The 19,439-nt window shown below is 38.9% G+C and overlaps 1 protein-coding gene and 2 long non-coding RNA genes across 3 annotated transcripts; 2 read left to right on the plus strand and 1 right to left on the minus strand.

Annotated features, from left to right (window-relative positions):
* Positions 1–235: 235 nt before the first annotated feature.
* On the minus strand, positions 236–2,377 carry LOC110061102 (tetratricopeptide repeat protein 9C-like). The gene is made up of 4 exons (XM_020767931.2): positions 2,057–2,377; positions 1,824–1,876; positions 959–1,082; positions 236–500 (listed from the first exon to the last, which is right to left on the minus strand). Exons 1-4 carry the CDS (start codon positions 2,346–2,348, stop codon positions 388–390), a joined length of 582 nt encoding a protein of 193 aa, XP_020623590.1. The 5' UTR covers positions 2,349–2,377; the 3' UTR covers positions 236–387.
* Positions 2,378–7,951: 5,574 nt separating this feature from the next.
* Positions 7,952–10,305, plus strand: LOC110061128 (uncharacterized). Its single transcript, XR_002297930.2, has 3 exons — positions 7,952–8,047; positions 8,123–8,263; positions 9,973–10,305. It is a non-coding gene; the product is annotated as an uncharacterized LOC110061128 (long non-coding RNA).
* Positions 10,306–14,823: 4,518 nt separating this feature from the next.
* LOC149110311 (uncharacterized) lies at positions 14,824–17,146 on the plus strand. Its single transcript, XR_016207887.1, has 2 exons — positions 14,824–15,275; positions 16,614–17,146. It is a non-coding gene; the product is annotated as an uncharacterized LOC149110311 (long non-coding RNA).
* The last annotated feature ends 2,293 nt before the right edge of the window (positions 17,147–19,439 follow it).

Consider the following 19,439-nt stretch of genomic DNA (forward strand, 5'->3'; position numbering starts at 1 on the left):
CTATGATCTAAGCACAAAACAGAAGTCGAGAACTGTTCATCAAAAAAAAGATAAAACATATTTATGAGGTTGGGTTCAAGAAAAGTTCGGATAGTTTGAATTAAATTTGATGAAGTTTTGCTGACAATTGCAGAAATTTTGTTACCATTTTAAATAATGTTGACATTCTTCAAAATATCTAACCCTGGACAGCTCCAAAGTATTGGAAATAGGAGATTCATCAAAACAATACCAATTTTGACAAACTATTGAAAACATTTTAATGGCATATACTGTATGTGTATAATGTACAAATGAATGTAGGTTGCTTTACAAAATAATGTTTCAAATAATTTATGATGCTCTGAATTGTCTAAAACTTACATGTATTTACAATCATGTAAAATGTTATTCTTTTTTGGCATGCCTATCAAACATTCCAGCATAAATCTTTTTTTCCTTTTCTCGGACTTTCCTCAGCTCTACCTCAAGCAATCCCAACATTTTCTTGATACTTGAATCTGTGAAAATATAGCAAATCAGTAATTAGTTAACTAGAAGTTGTAATCACACCAAGATTATGTGAGACCCCACAATATAATATATAGATTTACCCAGAACTTCTAAAAGCGGAGCTCCTGATTACATCAAGTTGACCTGGCTTGAACCTGCGATCCAATCGAAAACCCGTATCTGGGCAGCAGTTGACTTCAAAACACGTGACCTCAATGAGCTCTAAACCTGAGCTGGTGATATGCAGGCTCACATGATACTGGCCAGCAGATACCGTGTTTTGACTGGTGTCAATTGAGCACAACATGGATGTCCAATATAAAAGATACATGCTGTAAACCAAGGCTGTGTGCCTTGGTCGACCTCTAAGCTGGAGTAGGACCGCCACGTTGGGCGATGTCTATGTGACAAATAGAGTATTCTGTACTATTTTTCTTTGTCATTTCAACAAATTAAACTTGCATACCTTTTGGCTCCAATTCCTCTGCAGCTTTTAAGTCTCTTTCTGCCTTTTCAAAATCCTTCATGTGAAAGTAGGATTGCCCTCTTCTAAATAAGGCTTTGGCATTTTGTGGTTGAAGTTTTAAGGCCTACAAGACAAAAGACAGAATATTGCTGACTTTCTGGTTGACCTCCAACACTTGACAAAGAAGTATAAGGTATTACCTATGGAAATCTCAAGTTGGAAGTTTGGAAGAACGAGAAATGCTACAGGCAAACACAAGCCGTGGGCAACTGCAAGGGTTTCCACAGTTTTTCTGAGTATTCCAAAACTTTTGCGAATTTTTCTATAAATCTAAAGAAACACAGAGACAATGTTCTCTATTTCTTTAAGGAAACACCTCAAAAAAGGAAAGGAAAGTCGCGCGAATATTCTGATTACCAAACTATAGAGGAGAGAGATGTATGTACAAAAGATGGACCCAGGTCAATGGACCACCCCTGCAGACCTGGCTCATACACCAACCCATGTGCTGTGGTCAACCAGTCAGCTGTTACAGTCAAACCAAGTGAAGCGTACCCCTCAAGATTACATTGATGAAATGATTATTTGAATATTGAACCCGCTAATCGTTTCGAGAATGCAATAATGAATTGATCAGATTTGAATATTGAACTCGCTAGTCATTTCAAAAATCAATATTAAATTGAGTTTTTTCAACATTAAACCCATTAGCCGTATTCTTGGAACAACTAGTGGGTTCAATTTCCCAATAATCAATTCATTATTGCATTCTTATAACGATTAGCGGGTTCAATATTCAAATAATCAATCCATTAATGTAATCTTGAGGGGTACGCTTCGCTTGGTTTGACTGTAGGTCTCCTACCTCGTTACAGTAAAACTCCGTCCGATCCCAACGACTGTCTTTCATCAAACAAGCTAGAAATATTGAAATTGAAATTGAAAAGACTAAGTTTAGGTGAAAAGTTTACGTTATGCATGCTTGATATTATTTTCACGTCCTCAAATATTTATAAAATAATGTCACTAGTGCCACCCTTTTACGGCACTTATTACGATATTCCGCGTAAATGAAAAAAAAAAAACCCTTGAGTTTACCAGCCAGATTGTTGTAGCAACTAAACTGAACTTGGTAAATCTCTTCTTTGTCCTCGTCCGAAATCTCCTTTTCGAAAGAGTCCATGCCGGTCATTCCGGTAAATGTCGGCTGGTCAACGAGTCCTCTTACGTGCAGTAATGCTTTATGATAACACTTCATCGCATTCCGATACTCCTTTTTCTTAAAATACTCGTTTCCTTCAGCTTTCAGAGCAGCTCCTTGCTGGATTCTCTCCTTAGCACCAACTTTTGACGGACCAGCCACAGGTTCATCATCCTCTACAGCCGCCATCTTTGTGAAACTACGTAACCGCGCTGTTTCGGTACTCACACGTGATTGGCTACTTCGCGCGAGTAAACTCTGAACGCGCCTTTTTCAGCGCGCGCTGTGCTCGCGAGTTTCCGATTTCACATTTAGACCTAAATAGCGCTTCGGCTGGCCTGAATATTCTACTACGCTAATAGGGATGTGCCGCTGGATGGGGTCGCATTTGACTATGATGGGGTTACATCTTTAATAATACACATGAAAAAATTACTCGATGCTGATTGGCTAAGAGCAGTGCAGTTCAAATGTAACACCAGTGCAAAAAGTGTAACACCAGTGCAAAAAGTGTAACACCAGTGCAAATTACACATCGAAATTCTGGATTATGATTGACTGTAAGAAAATAGCAACTTTTCTAAGAAAATGATATCATGTAAAATGATGATGAAAATTTTGTGCTGAAACTTTGAAAAAAGTTTTCTCGAATGAGAAAAAATGGCTTCGAGAAAGATCTTCCGGCACTTCCTCCGCGCGAATTTTTTCATGTTTATATTATTAATAAGTAATCATACGGTTTTTCTCGTTCAATTTGGAGTTAATTTGCACTTGTGAGTTTTTCAAAAAGCTGAAATTTCAGCTTTTTGAAAAACTCACAAGTGCAAATTAATTCCAAATTGAACTCGAAACTGTATGATTACCTATACGAATAGAGTAACTAGAATGAGGTCGCACATTTTGGCATTTTGGCGGTAAGATCAGTCCTGGCATCATTATGAAAATCCCTGTGTACCAGTTTTATCTGCTAAGCTGCATAGCATCGCACACCGTAGGGTTTGAGATCACCGGAACACCGCAAGTTGAGATTTTATTCACCGCATCACCGCATTAAAAAAAACATTAACACCGCAACCCCGCAAATCCCCATGTCCTCCTCAGTTACTTTATAACAAAGATTGAACCCAAAACCACATTGTGGGAAAAGCTAGGGAACGCTCATCCTTCACCTAGTTTTCTTCCTGAACTCTCCCTTTCCCACCCTATATTAAATCCAGGCGGGAGAAAAGAGAGATAACTTGCCAGCGCATGCTCAGAGCAAACTTAGTAACGAGTTTCCCATCGTTCATTACACGATTTAAACAAGTCAGCTAATTAATGATTACTGTTTTGGCCGGTAGTTCATAGCAAGAGCAACCTTTCCGAAGGTTGTTTTGGTGTTCCTTCTGTAATTAAGACATGCTGATAGGCCCGCGCGCACTTCCACAGGTTTATCCGGCTCCCGATTTGGGGGGAAAAAAAAGCGGCGTTCTGAGCATATGCAAGCAAGTTATCCTGGACTCTTACTTCTCCCGCCTGAGTTCAACCCCTATATGGAGCGCCCTGGATGAGTTCAGGGACTGGACTACTCCACACGCTGAAAGCAGCTGCCGTAGCGTCAATGGCCAATTCCCTCTATGAGACTCGCCCGCAGGGAATCATGGTAGTTGTATTCATCAAAACAAATATCCAGTTCAAGATGATGAATACACTACAATGATTCCCTGCAGGCACATCTCATTGAGGGAAAGAGTTCCGAAATGTAAATATCCCAAAATCCACAATTTAAAATTTTGGTGCTCAAGTCAAGTCCTGACCTAGACCAAGAGAAAATGAGGGACTGACTGACAGATTTGTAAGAGACAACTACGCAAACTCAATTTGCATTGGTAATCATACCCTGGGGATTATGCAAATGACAGTATAAAAGAATTTACACTTGTTCCACCCTATCACTCCACTCGAGGCGGCGAAAGCGAAGAGGCTAGCGACCCATCCTCACACCTAACGAATAAGTCGGGCTTGCCTGGCTGTCCGTTTCTATTTTCGCCTGGTCTTAGGCTTGTGCCAGGCTAGAGCGATTCACTATAACGTATTACATGTACCATGCTATGATTAACAATACCCAGGGTAGAATATTACACTTTGTTATGTAGCTGGCGTTTTTTCCCACTACAGCGCGCCCATTCATTGGCTAGTTCATGGGCACATGACATCTAACAATGAAACTGTTTCCCGCCAAATGCCATGAGCGGCAACATTGCGAAAACTATGACGTCAAACGGGAAACAGTTCACTGTTACCCGCGAAATGTTGACCGCTGTTGCACGTCATTTGTCAATAAAGCGATTGTTTGTTTTCCGCCGGTTTGACCCATTTGTTTTACTATATAACAAATCACTTAATGACTGGTCCCTTGGCGAACAGTGAATTTTGTTTCCCTCGAATCTCAATGTTTCCCTCGTCTTCGTCTCGGGAAACATTGATATTCTCGGGAAACAAAATTCACTGTTCCCCAAGGGACCAGTCATTAAGTGATAAAAACATATCCTAGAAACCTACCCATAATCCCCCTTACGCGGACCCAGTCCTCTGGTCCATGACGTCAAAATGACTATTTCTGCGCGCCCGTTTCGCGATGCTACACTGCCAGAAAATACCAGTAATGAAGTTTACATTCTTTGTGTAATTTTCATGACCGGACGGTGAAAGTACCTCTGACGAGGTTTCAAAATGGGAGCCCAGTCTTATGTCTGTTCTTGATTTGTGTAAACACTCAAAGGCCTACTGACAACTGAATATCGATTTCTTACCGTTCGTGCCCTTTTCAAATTATTCACTTCACTTAATGTCGTTTTGTCTATTCGACTCACTGAATTTCTGAATTGCGATGCGAGCAGTATAAATTGTGTGCGCAAAGATAACCTTTCATTTAGCGTGGAAAAACACTGACCAGTTTTGCGCCTCTAGGATAATTTCAAGTTCACCTTCAAAACTATGAAATTGTGCTTTGTCTATTGTTCATTTCTTTCTTAAGAATTATAGTTTTCTTCCTATCCCGCTAAATTTTCCCTATACAAGTCTTCCCTTTTTGATGTAAATTTCCGTTTTCTATTCCAAGTTTTAGCTCCCCACCTTGCTTACCTACTGCTCCATTTATATGTAGTATTTTAAACCGAGTTATTTACCTTAGCATGGGCGCACAGTGATTTGAGAAGACAACTTCTTTTCTGGCGTGTGTGACTCGAAGAGGCGGCTAACATTCAGGCTATTTCAAGAGATTCTTTGCAGAAAGTGGCTAAAATTGCACGCAAAATTCGAATTCAAATCAGACTCCTTGTGTAAGCAAAAATAAAAATGTTGTGCTATTTCTTATCGCAAAATCCGACTTTTCACGCAAAAAATTTAAGGCTAGGCACACTCAAAAGAACTTGGCCTTCGTTGCTGGAATCGTTTATCCCTCTAATTTCTACAGAAATATCAAATACGCGTTGCTGATAAATGATATTATAATTTGTGATTGACTTTCTGAATCAGCGTAATATATGTATGCTTCGTCGAGAGAGGATGTTGGTCTCGTTTTAACTGAAAACTGTTATCGTTTTTTTCCCCCGTCTGATTCAAGTTTAACCTCCAACTCCTTCAAAAATTAATAATAATGGCACGTTGTATGGGATTTGTTTAGTCTTAGGAAACAAGGCGACGAGGATGCCTTTTTTAAAATGCGTTTATTTCAGTCCTCGTAAGAATACTCTTGGATTTGACCATCAAAGCCAAAAAGACCGCAAAGAAATTTTACCACTCTTCTGAGGTAGATTGCAACACTTCGACTGCTTTTAAAACCTTGTCTTTCCTTCATGTCATATCCAGGCTACAGGTAGTTAGCTTTGTTTACTACTTCCTGGAATCACGAAAAAGTCAGTCAAGAAGTTATTTCTCAGTTTCGCTTTTCTCCGTGCTTCATTTTCGTATCCGCAATCACTATACCTTAAATTGGAAATCGTTAGGGGCAGGTGGAAAATCAACACAAAAGGCAAGAATTGAGTTGTAATTGCGCCAACTCAAGCTCGTTTACAAATATGATGCAAACCGCTTTTAACAGGAAGGATTTTGGCCAAAAATTATTGTCTGACGCCGGTAGTTTTACACTTAGCGGTAATACGTGATCATATTGTATGGTTTTCTTTCTAGATTCATTAAAAGGAAATCTGACGAAGTAAGCACCTGCAACTGCGACACAAGAATCGTAAAGGGAAAAAAAGGAGTTAAAAAGTAAGCCGTTTGAGGTATCCGTTTCTTAATCTGGATAATTCTGTCTTCGAAATATAACGAAAATATGGAAATGTGGACAACACCTCGAACGTGCGCAATTCTTGTGTGACCATATTAAAACCTTGATCTATTTTAGAAAGAGAAAGGTATTTACTTTTTTTTTGCAGTCAATGAATCAGTCAATCGATCATTTGCATTAGAAAAAGTCATCGCATTTAATAAAACTGTGTTAACTATTTACAACGGGAAAACATATTGGGTTGATGCCAGACTAGACTTGAACATCATCTGATGAGAAGAAAATTGTTCAGGTCCTGAGATTCACTTCAGTCGGCGGAACTGAAGTGGTGGTGAAGTTAATCACCTATAGTATTAGAATGCTAATTTTCTCAAAAGCAATTCCAGTTTTATCAAAGAGACTAAGAGGCGTTGAGGCGACTCAATTGAATTCCCTGCGCCCATGTACATGTCCACAAAAAACTCAAAGAACTGAATGGATTGCAGCAAATCCATTGAAAATCCCCTTGATGAATATTCCACTATTTTACCGCTGTTTTGTTGTTGTTTTCCTTGATTTCAATGCGATCTTTATCAGGACAATTGCGACCTTTCAACAATACTTGGTTTATCATGAGTCAACCAAGAAAGCCGCTTGGACAAAAGCTCACTCACAAGAAACTCATTTTAAGTCCTCTAATTACTTCTGAATAAAATGAAACTTGAAACGTTAACTTGGCCAAACGTTTCGCTAAGAAAGTCTAGATTTCGTGGAAGCTGGGTCCCTTGTTGTTATGACTTGTAAAGAGATTTGAAGTTGTTCTCCAGCTGAAAACAAATTACGGGAAAAACGCTTGCTGGTGCGTCGCACTCCCATTATTTTCATTTCCATCACAATTCATTCAAGTTGAAGTTGTTCATTAACAAATTTACGATTGGTTCATTTAAAACGCGAAAATCATCTGCACGAAAGAGAAATCACGTCCTTTACGAGTGCAGAATTCATTTCGATTTGTTGACGGATTGAGCCAGAATAATCTTGAAACTCGGCGTAGTAAAAAACGCCCTGACGTTTCAAAGATGTTTACTTGCAAACCATCATGTCAGGTTGAGCGGGCACGCTTGTTTCAAACAAAAAAGGCTCTCGGCGGGCCTTCTGCTTTCCAACATTGGCCATAGTAGGCCCAACAATTCATTACTCACTTTAGGAGTCCAAAAATTGTGGAATTAAGCATTCTAAATGTTACCGAGTCATATACGCAGTTTTATCGTATTTTAGTTTCAAGTTTTGTCCGCGCTTCTTTGAAAATCGGCGTTGACTAATAAATCTGTTTGACCTCCAAGTTCAGCGTGGAGTAAATGTTGACAGTTTATTTGGCTTTGTTCTTTATTTGCTTTCCTCGTCGTTCAATAACAATTAGTACACGTACGAATGAACATAATGATAATTGGCGGGGATATTTTACTTGGCACTTTCTAAACGCTTTTGAGGGTGACTGATTGACCTATGATTATTCCTCTTTTCTTTGTAGACCAAATATAAATAAGGAAATTCTAACGGCCTGAGACACAAGGTTTCAGGAACGAGCGGTGTTGGCAGGCACAAGTGCACCTTTGTTCTCCTTCGCACAAAAAAAGTTGTAAGTCACAAGTCAGTTATAAAGATTCCCATATGATAGATTGTGATGTTAATGCTTACACGCTTTGTTTTTCAGATCCCCACAGAATCAAAGAAAATGGACCGAAAACTGATTTGTTTCGTTTTTGTGGCGTTGCTTGTTGCCTCAGTGGTTGACGCGGCGGCGTCGGCACAAGCGCAGCAACGGCAACGGCGCTGGGGGAAACGAAATTCTCAGGTTTGTTTATGGAGGTCGCATTTGGGTTAGGCCCCTTCCACACGCCGAATAAAAAACGGAGCTTTCTTTCTGAGAATGCATCAAATGTTTTCCGTCCACACTACGCCGGAGGAATTTAAAAACCCTACAATCACCGGTCAGTATGGATTTGTGTTTGAGGAAGACTCGCTCAGGGAAATCACATGATTATCGTGACGCGGCCATCGTTTTCGAAAAGCTCCGTTTTCAAAATGCTTTCTGCTCACACGTTAAAACGAAAAGCCAGCGTTTTCACATTTTTCCGTTTTCGTGACAGATTAATGTAGACGGTAGTAAGTAGGTATACGAACCAAGTGGCCCACCAGGCCGGAGTTTAACCCAGTTTCCGTAGTATGAAGCGACTAGGAGTATTTCTACTCCCCCATCGCAGGGTTACCCCCAGCATTAAGTTCACCGGTACCCATTTATACACCTGGGTAGAGAGAGGCACTGTGAGAGTAAAGTGTCTTGCCCAAGCAAAGTACACAACACAATGTCCCCGGCCAGGGCTTGAACCCGGACCGCTCGATCCGGAGACGAGCGCCCTAGCCATGAGGCCACCGGGCCTCCCGTGGACGGTAGTACCGTGAAAAAAAAAAGCTCCGTTTTCAAATTTCACTGGCCTTAGTGTGGACGTTGCCATAGTTTCCGTTCGCTTAAGAAATAACGTATTACATGATCGTGCTCTGAGTGTGAATGAAAAACATTCCTATCTCTAATCTGAAGGGAATCAAAGTGGTATAATTTTTGGTCTGGGGTGATCGGGGTTTTTGGGCAAGACAATTTACTCCCCTGAAGTCACCGAACTCTTGGGGAAAAGTGGCACCGTAAATGCTGTCGGGGCGGGGAGGGAAGGGGAGGGGAGTCTAGTTGCACCGGACTACCTTCCCACCCAGGAGGGTAGCGATTGTAGCAGTCACCTCATAGTTGGTTTTGTTTTGGGAATCAGAATTGAGTTGTGTCTCGTTGTTAGCCATCTTCTGGCTTTTGCCTGTTATAACTTAGCACACTGGACCAATTTTAAGTTTAAAAAAGTATTAAGTTCATAACTAATTTTTTGTCTATAATCCTATTTGCATTTTTTATAAAACAATATGTGAACGAGTTTACGTGCCTAAGATTTTCTGCTGTCATTTTCGCAGTATCTAATTCATAAAAGGGAGTTTGGTTAGAAACCACGCCGAGGAGAACATCGATTAAAAATGTTTTTACATTATATTTTGCCTGCGAATCTCGCGGTACTCTTAAATCATTTACTTTGTGAAAACTATCACGAAACTGAATCTGGGACACAGCAATAAATTGCAAATAAAAATTTAAAAAATCAGCCGTCGTGGTTCACGTGCTCCAGACAATGCAGAATTTGGTCATTTCAGGACGGCAAAGAAATGTCCCAAGAATTATAACGCACTTACACTGTCAATGTTCTCAGCTCATTAAAACTTTTGTTTAGCGACGTTCCCGTTCCCGTTGCCGTCGTGCTTTTCTTAAACTCTCTGCATGATTCTCTACGCGTGAAACAGTCACGACAAGCAGTTCGTCATTTGACCGGGAGAAAACGTTCTGGCCGTTGTGGGGAGATCTCCACTATACGGAGAGATTGTTCATTGGTGCGGTTTCAATTGAGTTACACATTGGGGCAAGGTTTCTGTTAAAAGAAATTATCTCTGTGCCCTCTTTCAACATTTCAGATTGGGTTAAAGAAGAGGGAGTATTGTGCACGAGCTGAGATGATCTGCAGTCCTGAAGCAAACGGTTTTTACGGCGAAGCCGACGACATGGACCTCAATGTCGAGGAAAAATGATAAAAAGATAGACTGACCTTAAACATTTCTATACACCAGGAACAAATATCTCATGTTTTATTTTTAACGCAAGATTAATTTAACATGTCTTTCAACAATGCATACTTAAATTAAATTGTTGATGCAAATCGTTTTCATAATTTGCCTTGATGATAAATGAACAAACAAATGAATAGATTTGTAAAGTAAACCCAGTAATAAATATACTTCTTCAAATTATTATTTTTTTGTGTGCTATTTTTCGATTGGCTTGAAAAACCCTTGCCACTTTGTCATCCAATCAGAAGCAAAACCAAAACCAATCATGGCTTGCTCACACGCGTTTTCCCGCGCTTTCTGTTAGCTACATGTATTTGCCAGTAGCTTTGATTGGTTCAACGGATTGAATGTGCGCTTTGTTATTGGCCAGAGTGATTACTTTGGTTTTGGTTTACTATACTCGAAATCCGCGCTAAATCGAGTGTTCGTACGGCGTAAACCAAAATCTTCCTTGATGTTCTATAGCTTTGATGTGCTTACAGCTTTTACGTTTTGGCAAAATACAGGCCAGGGCAGCGATTTTTTGAATGCTCAAAACTCTGTAACGTGTTACATGCACGACGTTCATTTGTAAGTTGTGTTTTAATCGATAAAACAGCCGCTAGCGAAAGTTGTTTCCTGGTTCTGCGTAAACTAACAAGCTGTTGATAATGACTTCTAAAATTCTGTGAAAATACCCCTCTTATTTACCTGCAAGGTTAGATATCTTGCCCAAAGGAAAATAAAAACGGGACAACAAGTAAATTAATTTGACGAGTGAAAATTTCAATTTTGGAAAATTTTTATGTTCTTTAAGCCACCGAAAAGAAACCATTTACGTTGTAAAGGTACTTTCTACATACAGACACTGGATACAATTCAACTTTAACAACTTTATTTTCTTTGCATTTTACATTTGCGTGAGGCGTACTTTGTTACCAACAAATACTTAATTATGGACGAAAACCTTGCTGCAGACTGATCGATTACTCGACTTCGTAAAAGTGTTCGGTACGGTTTACTATACATTGTGACAACACTGTTACAGCCAGTTGTAGATGCTTTGACAATTTAAGTCACCGTTTTTTTCTTGTTTAAGGAACGTCCAAATCTCGGCCACTCATGGTGAATTCCCCCAAGCGTAGCGAAAGGAAGTTTGGAAAAATCTATATTTCCTAAAAAAGAAAGAGAACGGAACATTACTGAATCTGTTCTTTTTAACTTTCGCTTTAGTAAGTGTAATCCTTTCATACTCATGGGGAAAGGTTGCAAAACGAGAGAAAGCTCTATATGAAAACATACAATTTAAGTGGAGCAGCAAAGTTGTGTTATGGCGGTTACAGCCTCGAGTGGAATGCGGGGCTCTGTAAATCGTATAAAATTCGAAAAGTAAAGTTTTTTTTTATGAGTTGTCTGCAAGAATGTTTACACACTTGACGTCGCGTTGCTTTGTTGTTCTTTGCCACTTATTTTGGTTGTAAAATTCAAAGCCAGCCTTTATTGTAAAAAAAATTAGAGCTAATTCGGCATTCGATTCTTTGATTCTTTATACTATGCATTAGTTTCTTTCAGTATTTCTACCGATTTCCAAACCAAACTGAAAAGAAAAGATTTAAATTAAGTATAACATCTTAAATTTGAGAGCTGGCCGTAGATGTTGAAAACTCTAATCGAAGAATTTCACAGGCTTGGAAGATTTCTTCGAGTTACTCTTTGAGAACCTTGCTATTGCTTGTTCTTCCGATACTGTAAATACTAAGTCGAATGAAGAATTTAAGTCGATGTTTCACCAGCCCAGATCACAGCTTCACCACCCTTCCCCCACAAAAAAACAGCGGTCAAAAAAGAAAATCTAATTTTAAATGACGTACACATACGCGGCTCAAAGCATGTAAAGTTGTAAGTTGTATATTGTTATTAAATAAAATCGCCGCCAATTGTTTTATATGTTAACACGAAATGGTCATATTAGTTCCGATGGTTTTAATGCAGTGAATTTTATTTTCGGTCACCTTAAGTCGCGCAAAAGATCGCTAAATTTTTGAACGATACATTGTGTGGAGGCAAACAAATAGTTGACTACGCGATATCGATGTGATGTGTGCATTTTCACACAGCGAAGATATTTCTTCAAGGTAAACCTGTGAGACGTACGTGCGAATGAAGAGCGGCTATACAAAAGAGTTGTGATGTCTTGGCGGAAAGATATCCGATAAAGTTGATGAAGATATATAATTTACTTATGGACCGCGGTGGAGGGCCGGACCGGATATGCGGATATGCGGATATGCTCGAGGTTATGATGCGCAGCCGCGAGGTCCATATAGAATGATAGAAAGTCACTGTGTATTTTGCTTTTTTTGCCGTGGTCGACCAACTCATTCGATAAGATTTTCGTGTCATGGCCTCTTGTTGACTTTTTAGTGACAAGTTCAAAACAAAACGCATGTTGACTATAGCACAAGAGTTTTGAAGTTCTCTTATGCAAGAGCAATATTGACCGCCGTACGAGTGGGTTTCATAACCTCCTAGCATGGCATGAAAGCCGCCATTTTTCTCGTGATAAAATTTGACGGCGGCAAAATATTATGCACCCTCACTGGGTTCTCCGGAACACGCCGACCGAAAATCTTACTGAAACCTGCCGAGTAAGTCATTGCTGCCGTCCTTATCTTATGTAAACGGAAGATTTAATCTGCGGCTCCTGAGGGCGTTATTATTTCTTTGTTGGAAAAAAGAAATATAAAAAAAAAATAAAATAAAATAAAGGAAAAAGAAAACCAACACTATGCTAATTTAGTAGGTTTTCTGAAACTTTCAGAACCTCTCACGCTTACATTTAAAATAAATAAAGTAAATCTTGTTTTTCTGAGGTGAAAATGTTCTTAAAACGTAATGTTTCGGGCAGTTTTACTGCCCTTCCAGTCAGACACCGTAGTCTGCCATATTGAACCACTGTGCCCAGAGAAGAGCTGTAAAACTGCCTGAAACGTCGTGTTTTAAGATCATTTTCGAAAGTCCTGTTTAGAACAAAACTACTTTATCTATTTTACTGATTTAGTAATTTGCAATATTCCCCCTCCTTTACCCCCAAATTCTGGTCTTTCATTGACGATGACGGTGACTGAAAACATTTTCGTATCCATATGGCGGATGCATATTTTGAGACGAACAAAACAAGTCGAATTTCTGTCTCTCAGCACCTCCTTACGAGTATGTCTAAATGTGCGTACTATCAATTTGTCAGAAAGTAGCCTTAAATGTTACATAATCATTAAGCAGAACCAAATGACAGTCTCGAGCTTGTCTTGTAGACTGTTGTAAAGGGTTGTTTCCGATTTCAAATTGAACGAAATTGACCGAATGTTATGGTGGGTAACAGGACTTGGTAACTAACTGACAATCCCTGTCGGAGCTTTTTGTTTCGGAATCGGTTATTGTATTTGGGATTGAGAGGGTCGCAATTCGCTCTCTCATCTTATCCCAGTTTCGCCAGGCCTTCTATAACAATTAATTGTTATCAGCTTCAAAAACACCAATCCCGGCTCAATCAAAAAGCAAATCAAAATAAAGCGAAACGAAACAAAAGGAAGCAAAGACAAAACAAACAAACAAACAAACAAAAAACGAAAAAAGACAAGGAATAAATAGAACAAAACAAAATCAAAAAACACAACGCGAAACATCAGGCGAGAAGTTCAGGAGAAACGTACTTCATGATTATAAAAGCTTCCTCCACGCCAGAGGAAGCCGTATCCCACTCACTTAAAAAAAAGCAAAAAAAAAAAAAAAACTGTTCTTCCTTTATTATTTACTAACTCAACTACTGTATTTATGGAATCAACCTAATTGCCGTTTTTTTCCCGCTAACTTTATATGCAAAAAAAGCATCAGACCGTTTTGGGAGCTTAATTGGTATCAAGGTTGGGTTTTATAAATTAAAATCTCTTGATACTCCAGAGATTTGTAGGATTACGTTCAGGCACGGTGCTGTGAAAGTAACCCTTGAATCAATCAGCTGATTTTAATTAACGGGGTTTTCAGTCCTATTGATTAAATTAATACGTATAATTTTGTGCGAAAAATGTTGCTAATTGTACTAACGAAATGGGATCGTTAGACGGTTTCTTCAGTTGTGGTCTCTCCCCCAAAATTCACACATAATTCTGAAACAATGAGTTCTAATTTTTCAGTAGATAGAGTTTTTGTCAATAGATAGGGAGTATCAAGATGCTTATATGCAATAACCAAGCAGAATGAAATGAAAATCAAAGTAAATTAGCTAGTTTTAAAATGAAAAGTTTTAAGGAATTCTGATTTCGTTAATTTTTAAACCAGCCCTAATTTTACGTACCTCATTTTAAAAGTGTTTTCTGCACAAGGGAGTACAAGAACTTTTTAATTTTCATTTCTTCACAAAAACAAAGAAAACGAGTAAAAAACTATTCGACTTCGCCATTCGTAAGATGTAAACAACCCCCTCTCCTAAAACCCAACGAGCTAAACAAATAAATAACCAAGAAAAGGAACAATTTAATAAACAGAAAGTTCTGCGAGAGTTAATATAAGGGATCAAACATGGACTAGAGCGCACAAATATTCCTTGAAATCATTCCCTATCAAACGAGCGAAACTTTCAATCGTTGCTCATAAAACTTTGCCACACAGTCGGTGCGAACCCTTGAGAATCAACTGGTGAGTAAATCGCATGCAGATAGTTTAGTCTGTAAAGTTTAGCGAAAGAGCTGCAAATTACAAAACCTCAGCGGAATTCAGTGAATGAAAAACTTAAGGTACGCTTGATCAATTTGCTTGCTTATGCTTGACTGAAAATATTAATGAGGCTAGATAGCAAAGCAAGTGGGCGGAGGGCTGGATTCAAGCTGCCAGTTCAATCAATATAATTAAATTAAATATTTCTTATCACACAGCCCCCCGTTTTGAGTCTAAAGCCCGCGGCGAACTAGCAAGAGGTTTAAGAGGGAGTGGGTTTTTCAAACATCGCATACCCGAGCACTTTCGGCGAGTTGGGAAAGGAATCTTGGTACCGACGGTTATTTTAAAACATGGGCACAAAATGTCTAGCCTTGATTTTCCTTCTCCTGCTTTCAACGTCAGCGATGGCCTTTCTGGGATCCTGGGGTCACGGTAAACGTGACTTGGGGCAAAAGGTAGATACATTAGCTTAACTTATAGTGAAAAATCTCATTTTGATATCAAACTAGGGAGCTTAAGCAAACCACGAAGGCAACGGCAACGAAAACGTCACCAAACAGAACAATGGCCATTCACGTGCGTTATAAATAACGTCTCCTGAAAGTCAGGAGCGACGAGGGCTAATTTGTTTGCATATCCTTTTGAAACTGAACACTGTCGTTACACACTTACCTTGAGTAAGTTTCAAGACCGAGAGACATGCTGAACAGATCTAGAAAATTGCGAAGTTCGAAGGCAAAAATAGAAATTCGTTTTTTTACGAGGCGTCGTCTTTGCTGTCGTCACCACTTAAGATCCCTAATATTCTGGTCACTGTTTGTGTACCTTGTACTTTATCATTGTTGATTTTATTTACTAATTTCTACATGTGAAATGTATAAAATACATATGTATTTATTAGGAATCAGTGATATGTTAGGGCTTTTAAACAAAATGTACATCGGGGAATGGCGGTCGGTTGGACATGGTAAATTAAATTATTTATTTTGAGCCTAAAAAAATGCCTTGAAAGGCGCCGAAGTATATGATTACCAAAAATATTCTCGTTTATGCTATTATAATCGACTTTAAATCATTCATTTTTTGATACTCTCTATCGAATTAACTGGAGACATTTTGCTTAACAAAATACGCCCATGCAATGTGCTTTTCGCTGGATGGCGAGGATAAACAATTCTCTAAAAGTTTTTTGTAATCTTATCAGATACGAAAACTAAGCAATCCTACCTGGCGGAAACGCGGAAAAAAATTAATGGGGTTTACTTTGCATTTATTTTATTGATTTTCAAAAAGCTACCAGAAAAAAAATGTTATATTCACGTTACTTGGGATTATGACTTAATCCTATTAATTCTTTCAATGGCGCGCTTACATGATTTTCTTGGATAATGATTTTCATACCATATTAGTTAATGTACTTGATTCCTTCTCTTGAAAATAATTGATTCTGTTTGTCAAACAACTTCTGTGTAAAATTATGGACAACATCGCAATCGAAAGCAAGAAATATGTATACGCGTAAGCTCTGGAGCAATTGGTAGGGCGACTATCACAAACCAGATCTTGTGCTCTATGAAAATATTGAGAAAAGTACAAATCTTGAGGAGTAATTATGAATTGAACATAAATGAGCGTTTATTTAAGAGAAAAAATTCAAATTAGTTTCATACCGTTTAACTGAAGAAAATAACGCTATAAGTAGTTGGGAATTATCATATAACGGTTGAACGCGAACGCGGTGAATGTGTAATCACTAGCCTTCTCTATACTGTCCTTCTTTTTTTCTCTGCCAGAGAATTACAGAAGAATCTTTGAGGCAATTTTGTCAGCTGGCGGAAGAGCGGTGCAAGACAAAGACTGACTATACAGCTTTGGCGAATAAAGAAGACAGGAAAAAAGACCAGCTTGACAGACAATCTAACAGAAAATATATGATATAGATCAACTGCAAGCAACTTCACAAGAACTGCAGGACTTGGCATCAATGACCTCTGCACGGAACCCTACAAAATTTTGACCGCATTATCTACTTAAAAGTACCCTAGTTTAAAGTATTCGTGTTATTCATGTGAAATATTAGAAAAAGAACTTTATTTTCTTGGAAAGGAAAGGAGTTTGAATAAAGCAAGCTTAGTTTGGGATTATCGCGAAGAAAAATAAGCGACTTAGAAGGTGCAATTCTCATAAACTGACTTTGAATCTTATTTGAACTTGCCATTGTATTCCTCCACTACAGTCTGTATGCTGGTGAAGTATCATTACAATACCTCGGCCCACTCATCTACAAAAGTCAAATAAAGCTAAATTCGTTTTTGAATGTTCTTGATTTGATTGCAGTGATTGAAGTAGAAGTTAATTTGACTGTATTTCATGAGAGAGTAAATTTTCCAACTTTCATAGCTTGCAATACAGATTTTGTTTAGTCAACAATTATTCCACGAGTGCGCTTTGGACATGAGATGGTAGATAGTCAACGAGGCGCGTAGCGCCCAGTTAGCTATAAACATCTCATATCCAACAAGCGCGAGTGGAATAATTGCTTTATTAGAAACGCGTCCAAAATATAGAAAACTAACGCGCTCGATTACCATATTTGTAGAGCATGGTTTAACGCCTCATATACAATGATGGTTAATTAAGCCACGTGATAACCACCTCTCCACGTTCGTTGGATGTAATTCTGGCGAAAACATATAATGAAATTAAATTACTATCGGATATTTTTCTTAACAAAAATGAGTGGATTCTCACTGACTTCCTCGACGAATGGAAATAATTCGTTAAATCAAAGTGACATACTCCAAATTTACGCCAATCATTAAAACCGAAACGAAAAAAAAAAAAGTGGCTTGCCAATTGCCCATATTTCAGTATAAAAACCTCGTTTATCCAGATAAAAAAGTGCAATTGGCCTCCAATGACTAACTCTCATTTGAACTTGCCATTGTATTTCTCCAGTAATGACTAACCGACAAAATCATTACTGATTGACCAATCAACGGACTAAATAAATCTCTGATTGACTGACTGACGGACTGACTGACGGCTGACTGACTGACAGACTGACGGAGGACTGGCTGACTGCCTGACCACTGACTGACTGACTGACTGACTGGCTGGCTGACTGACTGACTGAATGGCTGACCCAATGACTGACTGGCTATCTGACGGACTAACGGACTGACTGGCTGAATGATTGACTGACTGACTAACTAACTAGCTAACTAACTGACCAATCGTACCAATAATCAGATCTCACGGGTGTTGATTTCTGGTGGTGTGGATCGGTTCCGTGCAAATCGAGTCGAGTCGTCAGGTACCTCAGACAAACCGACTAAGTTTGCTGTCACGTTTCAAGAACGAGGCAGGCTCGTATTATTATTTTCTCTTGGGTCTTGGTGTCACGTGGTGCGGATCGACTCCGTGCAAATCGAGTCAAGCCGGTCGTCAAGTACTTCAGACGAATCGACTTAAGTTTGTTTTCATGTTTTAAGAACGAGGCAGGTTCTTATTTCATTCAGGTCTTGACTTCCGGTGGTACGGATCGACGTCGTGCGGATTGAGTCGAATCGTCAAATACCTCAGACAAGTGGACTCAGTTTGGGAGTATTGGACATGGATGTCAACTTGACCGAGCAAGCTTGGTCAATAAAGGATTTATGATATGGAAAAACAGCGCTATTTTTTGGGGGGGAAGACCCGGGCGGGTAAGATAACGCCACCTTGCTCGCTCGGCGGCTAGGGGGACCAATCACAACACAGGATTCGGTTCATTTTGCCCGCTCACGGAGCTAGCCATATAATAAATGGGTTTCTTGGTTAAAACTGTCAAAAACGAATCACTGGAGTCTAAAATAAGACCGGAATTCAATGACAATAGGGGAGAAAAAAGAGAAATTGGGTGGGAAAGTGATATATCTAAAGAAAATAAGGGTCACAGAGCAACTCAGAGCGTCCAATATCGAAGTTCAGTCCGTGCAAAGTTATAGCGGCAGCCAAATGCGCACGGGCTGATGCGAGGAGCGGGATGATATCTCACAGCGATTGATTGCACAACGTTAACTGTTTCCACTATGAACATTTGTGTCAATCATACATACATACATGACTTTATTTTGTCTCGAATTTATCTAGTATCCAAGAAGCTTATCTTGTCTCAGGCAGTTTATTTAAAATAAGGAATCTAGAATTCTGTGTAAACTGGCCTAATTGCTCAGATATCACATTTTTATACTTTTAAATATACTTAATTCTTTGTTTTTGTTTTGATCATCTGTGCAATTGAATTTGAGTAAATAACTAAATAAATAAATAAATAAGCTAATATCTTCGAGACAAATAACATTGTAAATATAAAAAGACGAGTACTATGTTTACTACAAAATAAAGAAATCTAACCAGTGTCGGTAGTTAATAGCAATCTCACCTGAAAGGAGAATGTTCACGAGGCGTTTAAAACCAGTTAAAGTAGGTTCAGTTTCCAATGTCCTCAGCTAGAGAGTTCCAAGCTTTGTAAGCAAAATACTTAAAAGAGTGAAGACTATAAGAAGGAAGTAGACCCGAACGCAAAGTTAATAAACCCTAAGATAATTAGGGTAGAAATCAGAATTGGCAGAAGT

This window comes from Orbicella faveolata, unplaced genomic scaffold (genome assembly GCF_042242905.1).
Source record: "Orbicella faveolata isolate gen_17 unplaced genomic scaffold, um_ofav_v1 contig_24, whole genome shotgun sequence".
In the NCBI taxonomy this organism is placed as follows: domain Eukaryota; kingdom Metazoa; phylum Cnidaria; class Anthozoa; order Scleractinia; family Merulinidae; genus Orbicella; species Orbicella faveolata.

Excerpts from the sequence above, each read along its gene's own strand:
- LOC110061102 (XM_020767931.2), bottom strand. The coding sequence starts at position 2,348 with ATGGCGGCTGTAGAGGATGATGAACCTGTGGCTGGTCCGTCAAAAGTT. Across the intron at positions 1,877-2,056 it reads TTGCTACAACAATCTGGCTG|CTTGTTTGATGAAAGACAGT; the intron begins GTAAACTCAAGG and ends CAATATTTCTAG. Across the intron at positions 1,083-1,823 it reads CGGAGTTTTACTGTAACGAG|GCCTTAAAACTTCAACCACA; the intron begins GTAGGAGACCTA and ends TTTGTCTTGTAG.